General features: G+C 45.6%; 1 protein-coding gene across 1 annotated transcript; it reads left to right on the top strand.

Annotated features, from left to right (window-relative positions):
- The first annotated feature begins 281 nt into the window (after positions 1–281).
- LOC310998081 (uncharacterized protein) lies at positions 282–9,349 on the top strand. The gene is made up of 6 exons (XM_083987980.1): positions 282–670; positions 1,903–2,012; positions 2,198–2,330; positions 4,347–4,478; positions 6,649–7,132; positions 8,750–9,349. Exons 1-6 carry the CDS (start codon positions 302–304, stop codon positions 9,262–9,264), a joined length of 1,743 nt encoding a protein of 580 aa, XP_083844106.1. The 5' UTR covers positions 282–301; the 3' UTR covers positions 9,265–9,349.
- Positions 9,350–10,067: the final 718 nt, after the last annotated feature.

Below are 10,067 nucleotides of genomic sequence, written 5' to 3'. Positions count from 1 at the left end.
ACCTTGTTTAATGACAGATAAATGAGGGAAAGTTACAGCCACTTTAATAAAACACTATATTCAGTCTATACAGTTTTATCATGATGTGTCTGTTTAGTAACTGTTATAAGTTCATTCTCTCCCTGTAGCCTGTGTTACAATCCCAGTATAGCTACTGTAACGTTCAGGGTGAATGACAGTAACCGGTCATGTTTGTTGCTGCCTCACTCTCACTTCCTCGTCAGGTTGTTTGACAGCTCCACTTCCTCATTAGTTAGACTGAGATCAACAGTGTGTATGTGTGTGTCTGTCTGTGTGTGTGATGGTCGGTGACACGGTTATGAAGGACGGTACCGGGGCGGCGGACCAGACGGAGGTCTCCCGCCAGGATCTGTACGGGGACTACGTGAGCTGGTACCGGACAGGGCAGCAGAGCCCGGAGGCTCGGCCGTGCTGCGATGCGCGGCTGCTGGAGAGAGCAGCTCAGTACCTGCGGAGGGAGCCGGAGCCCGCGGAGACCTTCACCGTCTTCCCCTTCTACCAGGCGGTGGCCGAGGACCGCGGAGCCGGAGCCCCGAAGGCGGACTGCAGGACACACCTGTCCGCCTTCATCCAGGCCACCGAGCTGCTGGAGACCCTGTGCGTCAACCTGTTCCTCCAGCCCTGGAAGAAGGAGTTCAAGACCCTGAAGGTGGCACTGCCCTTCTTTCTTTCTTTCTTTCTTTCTTTCTTTCTTTCTTTCTTTCTGTAGCCCAATTCTTTCTTTCTTTCTTTCTGTAGTATTTCTTCTTTCTTTCAAAAATACAGTCACACACTCTTTATGGTTTCTATATTGATTATGCAGGGCCGTTGCTAGGAATTCTGGGTCCCCTGAAAGAATACTAAAGTGGGCCCCTAGCTGCCCCCTGACTTTTCCACTTTTTGTCCTTAGACTACATATTATCATGCTTTGTTTTGATGCTAATGCAGCATTACTATGAGTGTTAGTCACGGTCTTATGCAGAATAATTCAATCATAAAGATTAGACTACAGGGGTTTTTTGTGGGCCCTATTGGGTGCTGGGCCCCTGGAATTAGCATCACCTTTCTCCCCTACACAACGGCCCTGGGCCTATGTAAATTCACTCATAACTTTACTAAGAGCAGGTTTTGTGTTATCCACTCTTGAATAGGTGCTGTAATGTTCCTGTCCCTGTGTCTTATTTTATGACAGGTCTCGGTCTGTGTTTTGATTATATTGTTTACATTATAAATCAGTCAGTTTGACCCTGGAGCTCACGTCTCTGTTTTTCATCTGACCCCTGGACTGGCAGTAAAACACTTTCTCTTTCTCTTTCCCTCCGTCATTTTCTCTAAACGTTACTGCCCACACACAGAAGGACGAAACCATGACTGGATTAACTTGTTAGGGGGCTTCCCAACCTCCACCAGCCAGCCAGTCATTCAAACTAGATGAAGATCAGGTGGTGATAGTATAGGCCTAAGTGGGTAGTTTAGCGAGGTCTCCTTCTGTACAGGGTGGTTTAACTTTGGCATGATAAACTTCAGTGATAGTTCCAGATGACTTCCAGTTCCTGTTTGTGTGTAGGACGTGGTAGAGGAAACACCTGAAAACTAGAGCGATTGAACACACACATACACAAAGGCCTAGGCCCATATACGTATATAGACAGTTCTGTCACTTACACCTTTTGTTTATGCATGTATTTTCTGTATGCTGCATTGCATGATGCATGATTGCATACCGTGTCTAAGATCTCTCAGGAACATAGTTTTTCCACTCGAGAGCTGCCATACATACTAACCTAATCTCTTAGATTAGTTCTCCTGTGTCTGTCATGACCAGCTGTTAAAGGTCCCTAATAAAATAAATGTTTTAATGTTCTAACAGATGATGTGTGTTTCTGTCTGTGTCTCCTCCAGACTTTCACAGGTCCCTTTGTTTACCGTCTGCTGCCAGTTCTCAGCAGCTCCACCCTCCAGTCCGTCCTGGCATCTATTGGCTACCTGCCTCACACCGACGCCTCGCAAAGGTACAGAGCAAGGAGGACAAGAGCCGTCTAGACACACAGGCACCTCCTCCTCTAGGCATCTGAACTTAAATCAGGTGCTTGGAGTGTGTTTTGAAGCCGCCCACACACTGGATTTAAAGCTTTCAAGTCCACTCTTCATCACGTTTTGTCCTCAGTTGTCCTCTTTACTGTTTGATGAATTGCAGCGAGTTTCGACTCAGTGAGGAAGCCGACCCGGACGGAGCCATGCTGGTGGGCTTCGAGCTGCTGCTGGCCAGGGTGGAGTGTTACCGGCTCCTGGAGCAGCTGGACCCAGATCAGCTGGGACCTCAGCCACAGGTGAGAGCAGAGACCAGGGCAGGGCAGACACTTCTGACAGTGGAGATGAGAGGTCAACACTCTGCAACTTGGATCAACCTCTGATAAAAACCAAGTGTTGTGTGTCTGCAGTGTTTTTAAGTTGCAGTGTGCTGAGCTCTCAGTTACACCACAATCAATGTGCAGTGGCATGCAAAAGTCTGGGCACCCCTGGTCAAAATTTCTGTTTATGTGAACAGTTCAGCAAGTGAAAGATGAAATGATCTCCAAAAGGCAGATGACACATTACCTTTACATTTTAAACAATATACTTAAAGGGACAACGAGGAGTTTTGGAAAAGCAAAGTGTTTTCACACTACATTTATGAGCCTCCGCGCGCACCGTACATTTCTTTGACCGGCGCAAGACAGACTCATGTTTTCATTCATCAAGAATTAAAGTCAGAGGTTGGAAGACGATCACATACCGTCGTAGTTCCGACCATAAACGGCGATTCGGCGGCGTTATTCTCATGGCTCGCCGCAAAACCGGAAGTAAGGAAACGCTGGTCGGCTCGACCAGCATTTCCGCCACCACTAATAATAACAAAATAACGATAGAGACAAAACGATATATTTAGCGAAAATGGGCCCAGTGTGGGTAACGTAGATTCATCCACATTAATATGAGACCTTTTTATTGTCGCGGAATTTTTCGTTCTGCCGCTGGAGAAACTCCTCGTTGTCCCTTTAATTGTCATCATCAGAAAAGGAAAAGGGCCCTTAGCAGAGGTTTGGCCACCCTGCATATTAGTACCTAGTAGCCCCCCCCCCCCCCCCCCCCCCCCCCCCTGGAAACTATCACAGTGTATAAATAGTACATCTCTTGTCTGATACCTTGGTCAAAGTTTTCTGAGATCTCCAGTCTCCTGGGTTTCCTATTCTATTACAGGCTGCTGCTTTGTTTCTCTTTATCACTCTAAAACTGTAGAAAACAAAAATAATACACTGATGTTGTTTAAAATATTGCAAAAGAGTGTTTCATGTTTAACTTTATGTCTTTTGGAGATTTCATCTTCCACTTGCTTAAAGGGATAGTTCAACATTTAGGCAAATTCATCATAAGTTCATTACCTTAAATTGTTGGTGCAAGCTGTTTTTAGATCGGCGGGGCAGAGAAGCGAGCGGCTCAGCTAACGCAACGGAGGCGCGCGGTACTTTCACCTTTCCCTCATCAAACCCATCAAATACACAATCCAACAACTCTAAAACGCTTCACATTCACCACGCTATGAGATAATAATGTAACATTATGAAACAGAGTTGTTTTCGAGGCAAATGCAAAGCCGGAACTACATTCCAGACACGGCTGCTGGGCGGCGTGATTTCAAAAGCGTAAATAGTTCCGAGCATTTGCTTCATGTGTCGTAATGTTACGTAATTTATACGTTATTATTTCATAGCGTGGTGAATGTGGAGGTCACAACTTGTCCACAAGAGTGTTTTGGAGTTGTTGGATTGTGTATTTGATGAGTTTGATGAGGCTCTTCCCCGGCTACCCCTAAGACTATAGGGATTATGGCAATAAAATGTTGAACTATCCCTTTAACTGTTCACGTTAACAGATATTTTGACATGGGGTGCCCAAACTTTTGCACGCCACTGTATCTAGAAGTCATTCTGCGATTGAATCATCTTTCAAATGTTTCTGATGGCTCTGCATCTGTGCCTGCTGCATTCTCAACCCCCTACACATCAGGCTTAAAAAAGGAACAAAGAAAAGAAAGTAAGTTGCACAAAACAGAGACAAGGCCAAAATCAACCAATAAAAAAATGAAAAAGTGGGGAATGTAGTATGATAATAGTGAAGGACATTCTACCTTGAGCAATAGTTGAGCTCATAGTGTAAGTGTGCAGCTCATGACCATGAAATAGAAACATCACTGATGGGATACAGTAGCCTACATGTGAATGAATGGCAGCCATAGGATGTGGTGAATGGTCACTGCAACTGGGTCTCTGTGGCCTCATGTGACAGCTGTGATCTTACCGCTGCAGGAGTGGCTGGAGCTTCTGCAGAGGAGAGTGGGGCCTTCAAAACCAGAGCCAGAGCCTCCGGGAAAGAAAACAACCACAGAGCGAAAGGAAGAGGAGAAGACGAAGGAGGAGGAGGAGGCAGATAAGAAAGAGGTAGGACAGAGAGAAGAGGGTCAGGGGGCAGAGGTCATCTTTTCATACACAGCAGGTCTTATAAATAACAAGATTAGAGAGACCCAGCCACCATGAGTAAACACATGGTGACAGTGACAAGGAGAAAATGTAGTGTGATAAAATATTCACACAGATGGAAAGTAATGATGATAAAACTGAGGCAGCGGTAGAATTAGAACAGGAGCAAAGCCTGAGAGAGGAAAATAAGAAGGAGCAAACTGACAATTTAGGTGTAAATATGAGTTTTACAGTTTTTCACAATTGGTTTGTCTTATTAATCGAATACAAGTGTTTTCTGCACTGATTTTTCAAAAGATATTTTTTTTTTTTTTGCCTTTATTTCGTCTCGGTCAGGAGTTGAACCGGCGATCAGCGTTTCAGGCATATGCCCACACGGGGATGTGCTCTCTCTGCACTCTTTTGCACACATGTAGGCTACCAAACAATGCCATTTTTTTGGATAACTTTATTAAATGTGTTTTCCATAATATAGACATAAGCTTACATACAAACAAATCAACTCTCCTAAACATAATCCCATACTAGAACCCAAGAGTGCAAAAAAATAAATAAATAAAGGATCCAATGCTGCAGAAGTGTAACATCAGTGGGCTAGTCAGATAGGTTGACTAGAGAAAGCATTTAGATACTGTAACATGATTAATTAGAGATTTAACTTCTTCACATACAATGCAATTTGTTTAAATGAATGAGAAATTGAACTTAATATTTTGACATAGTACTGTATGCGTTTCTCATTTGAGAGTTGAGCTGAAGCAAATGAGGAAAAACTGTAAGTTTGAATTTGGAAGGAAAACTGTGAGGACACACAGCATGGAGCATCAGGTTCAGGACAGATAGGAAGGAGCCCATTCAGAAAGTTATGGAAAAAGTACTTTTGTTTTTAGCATGCTGTTGTGTGACAGTAGTATATTTTAGTTGTGTGCTGCTGTGATCAGTTGTTCAAAACAGACCACCATTGTGCAACCCAGGCTTATGCAGTCAGAGGTGAAGTGTTGTGTTGTAGTAACATGTACAGAGTTCTAACACTGGAGGGAGCCAGATAGATGCTGAGCAGACAGTCAGCACTGACTCCAGGAAGGTCTTTCATTGTCCTTCATTACCACAGGTTGTTCATAGACTCAAATGTGACCGTCTCTGGGTTTCATGAAGTGGAATCACACCTGCATACAAATGAAAGCTTTCTGGTACCTTAGATGGACTTGTTACAAGTCGTTACAAATACATAAGTGGGCGACGCACCGAACCGAGGCGGCCATGTTGCATCGCCATTTTTTACGTTGAGTGGCAGCGTGACTGTAGGTAACCACAGAAACTCAGCGGAGCTGTGGGCTCGGCCTGTTAAAACTCACCACTGTGTAGTGTGAGGAAGGACGGAGGCACTGGTGTTGCATTCAGGTGCAGTCAGGCAGACGGCCGTCGGCAAACCAACAGATTACATTTTACTCGAAGAGAGAAAGACTCTTCATGCTGGCGGACCACTTGTTTACATAGACGCTTGTTTATCCTGTTACATGCTGCGTCTGTTGTCTGTCTGACGTCTGCCCCATTTCACATGAATGCAACATCAACCACGCCGCTAGATGGGGGGAATTCCTACATATTATACCTTTAATCAAGTTAAAGCAGAAGTAAGTGATCCGGTCGTTTTGGCTAACTTCTTGTCAGCAGATGGAGTTAGCAGTCCCCGCCCTCGTCCCTACGTCACCACATTCACGCGCATCCCTTGGCTGCACACACAGAGAGGACTGCCCCTTTATGCCGTTCTCTCTCCTCATTGGATAAAGGTTGTAGGATACAAGGAAAGTTTTCTCCTCGGCTTACAGCAGAGCAGAGTGACTGACAGACCCGTGTTTCAGACCAAACACTCTATAGAAGTGATTGCTGTCGGAAGATATAACTATTTAAGACTTATATTAACACAAACATTCCACTTACTTCTGCTTTAATCAAGTTCATTTAAATCCCTGTTATTCCAGAGATCTTACACAGACGAACCCCACTGGTGTTTTCAGGCTTAATTTTTCTGATAAAATAAAATTAAAATAAAATTAAAATTAAATTAAATTAAAATAAAATACATCAACACACACAGAGACAGGTTAACAGCTCTGTCTCATCTGTGCAGGCCCCTCCTCAGTATTCTGACACCAAGTTTGCAGCGAAGCCCCAGCCCCAGCCCCAGCCCCAGCCCAAGCCCCGACACAACCACATCTTCATCACGGACCAGTCCATCATGGAGATGCAGAGGACCTACCCCGACCTGGCCTTCAGGGGCCGGCCCCTGGTACCTGACAAACCTCACCTAGCCAACAGCAGCAGGAGCAGCAGGAGCAGCAGCGGTAAAGTCGCTCACGCCGCCGGTCGTAGCTACAGCGACGACAGCAAGGACCCTGAGATCCCCAGAAGAGACGGCAGAGCTGCTGCTGCTGCTGCTGGGGAGCTGTCGGTGGACAGTGGAGCAGGGAGCGGTGGGACGTCCACCACCAGCACCAATGCTGACGATAGCCGTCCTCCGGGCATTCCTCATCATTCCCTCCGCATCACACTGAGAGCTGGATCCCAGGCCGAGCGGGATCTGAAGCCCAGAGAGTCTCAGCAGGCTGCAGCAGGTAACACACACACACACACACACACACACACACACACACACACACACACACACACACACACACACACACACACACACACACACACACACACACACACACACACACACACACACACACAAAAGTACAAAAGTATTCGTACCCCTTGGACTTTTCCACATTTGTTACAACCACAAACTTAAAGGGACATTGTGTAACTTCTCCTGTTATCTATTCATGTAAATCGATTATTTTGTTTAAAAGTCTGTTTTTCATTAGTTTCATCATTTCATCAGTAATCCCCCCATCAACAAAGTGAAGTGTTCCTTTCAGCTCTGAATTAGCCGTTCATATCATTCATATCTACATGGAGCGGGTAAGCTCGGTGCTGGCTGCCATGTGGTGTCTCCATGTTTTTACGTTCAGTGGCAGCGTGACGGTAGGAAACCACGGAAACTCAGCGGAGACACCGGAGCTGTCGGCTCAGGTGGAGGTGGTGTCTGTGAAAAGTCACCGCGTTACGTGCAGCAGCTGTCGTCCGTCTGCCGTCTGCCCAATTTCACGTGAATGCAGCATGAGAAATACGATTGAGTTGCTTGCGATATACAACCACAACGCTAGATGGGAGGAATTCCTACACAATGTACCTTTAAATGGATTTTATTGGGATTTTCTTTGTGGCAGACCAACACAAAGTAGTGGAAGGAAAATGATACATGGTGTTTAAGATTTTTTACATCTAAAAAGTGTAGCGTGCATATGAATCAGCCCCTGAGTCGACACTTTGATGAACCACCTTTCACTGCAGTTACAGCAGCTGCAAGTCTTTTGGGGTTTGTCTCTAGCAGCTTTGCACATCTACAGCTGCAGTTTTTGCCCGTTCTTCTTTACAGAACAGCTCCAGTTGAGTCAGATTGGATGGAGAGAGTCTGTGAACAACAGTTTTCAAGTCTTGCCACAGATTCTCAGTAGGATTCAGGTCTGGACTTTGACTGGGCCGTTCTAACACATGGACATGCTTTGATGTAAACCAGTCCATTGTAGATCTGGCTGGATGAATGAATGAATAAAAATCATGTCATGCCACCATTGTGGCCCATCCCATATGGGATTAAAAGACACATTTACTGACAAAAAAAACAAAAAAAAAATCTAGACAGTCCTTCCTGTTGGTATTATCTGCCACATAAGTTGGACACATAAATAAACAATTTAAGATTACTTTCAGTACTCATCTGTATATCGCTCTTTGTCTCATTGCCAAAGCCTTTTCAAGAAATAAAGAAAATGCAAATGTTTTAAACTGAAAAAGATGTTTTAGCTTCTCAGCGACATCCAACCATACAACCAGGGTGGTTGTCCTGCTGGAAGCTGAACTTCTGCCCCAGTCTCAGTCTTTTTCTGCCTCTGACAGCTTTTCCTCCAGGATTGTCCTGGATTTAGCTCTATCCATCTTCCATCAACTCTGAGCAGCATGTATCATGTATCATTTTCCTTCCACTACACAATAATCCACTACTTTTGTTGGTCTATGACATAAAATCCCAATAAAATACATTTGAGTTGCGTGACAAAATGTGGAAAAGTTCAAGGGGAATCACTTGTCCACCCTGCAGTTTACACTGACGTCTATTTGCACAGGCTCAAACAACAAGAGGCCGACCGAGGAGGAGCCTTCCTCCCTGAGCACCGAGGATGAGGAGAGGGATCTGAGAGAGCTGGCGCAGAGGATGGACCAGCTCAGTGTGCAGGAGCAGCCCAGGCCTCCGCAGCCCAGGAGGAGAGGGGAGAACAGGAGGAGGGAGGAGAGCGCCAATAAAGACAAGAGGAGGAAAGAGAGGAAGGAGAGCGCAGACGGAGAGGCGGAGGAGCAGAGGTACAGGAAGCCGGTGATGGAGACGGGTCCGCCGCCGAGCCACGACGTCAGCAGGTCGTCTCAGGCTGATCCTGCACTGATGAAGGAGCAGAGGCAGCACACTGTGACGGACTGTGGAGGAGGAGGAGGAGGAGGAGGAGGAGGAGGAGGAGGAGGAGGAGGAGGAGGTGGAGGAGGAGGAGGGGAGCAGGAGGTAGGAGTAGATGCTGAGATAGTTGCAACAGGCCAAGGAGGAGAGGAAGAGGAGGATGAGCAGCCTCCACAGAGCTTCATCATCTAGCACTGGACTCCTCCGGATGACGTGAACTCTGCATCGTGCTAAATTAGTTTCTTTTTCTCTGTTAATCTTCGTTTATCACGTCAGCTGCAGGTGTGTGTTAAAGGGATAGTTCACCCAAAATTGAATTTTCATAATCACAATCTCATTATCTACTCACCCTCATGTGGACTAAGGGCTGGGAGAAGTTTCAGAGTCCTCCGTGGCTTCTCTGAGTTACAGGGGGTCTCGGCGTAGCAGTGCATGTCCATATAACAGTTGCAAATGGATACCAACTGTCTTCGTAACAAAAAGACACACCAAAAAACATCCAAATACCTCCAAGCTGCTTGTATGTAATGTCCGTCTTGTATTGAAGCCCCGTAATGCGAAATTGTCTCGAAAAAATTAAATAAGTCTATATTTCAAGCTTGTTTTGTAGCGGAAGCTTCTCACAGCTCCTCTTCCCGGTTCGGAATTTGGACGAACTGGGAAGAGGACAGACCCTGGTTTGTCCAAATTTGACGAACTGGGAAGAGAAGCTTTGAGAAGCTTCCGCTACAAAACAAGCTTGAAACAATGGGACAATTTCGCATTTCGGGGCTTCAATACAAGATGGACATTACATACGAGCAGCGTGGAGGTATTTGGATGTTTTTTGGTGTGTCTTTTTGTTAAGAAGACAGTTGGTATCCATTTGCAACCGTTATATGGACATGCACTGCTACGCCGAGACCCCCTGTAACTCAGAGAAGCCACGGAGGACTCTGAAACTTCTCCCAGCCCTTAGTCGACATGAGGGTGAGTAGATAATGAGTGAAATTTCA

Source organism: Trachurus trachurus (assembly GCF_905171665.1).
Source record: "Trachurus trachurus genome assembly, chromosome: 15".
Classification (NCBI taxonomy): Eukaryota; Metazoa; Chordata; class Actinopteri; order Carangiformes; family Carangidae; genus Trachurus; species Trachurus trachurus.
Note: the sequence above shows the minus strand (reverse complement) of the source record. Positions and strands in the feature narration are given on the sequence as shown.

Coding starts and splice junctions, on each gene's coding strand:
- LOC310998081 (XM_083987980.1), top strand. CDS start 302: ATGGTCGGTGACACGGTTATGAAGGACGGTACCGGGGCGGCGGACCAG. Junction 2,331..4,346: donor AGCTGGGACCTCAGCCACAG/GTGAGAGCAGAG, acceptor TTACCGCTGCAG/GAGTGGCTGGAGCTTCTGCA. Junction 7,133..8,749: donor GTCTCAGCAGGCTGCAGCAG/GTAACACACACA, acceptor CTATTTGCACAG/GCTCAAACAACAAGAGGCCG.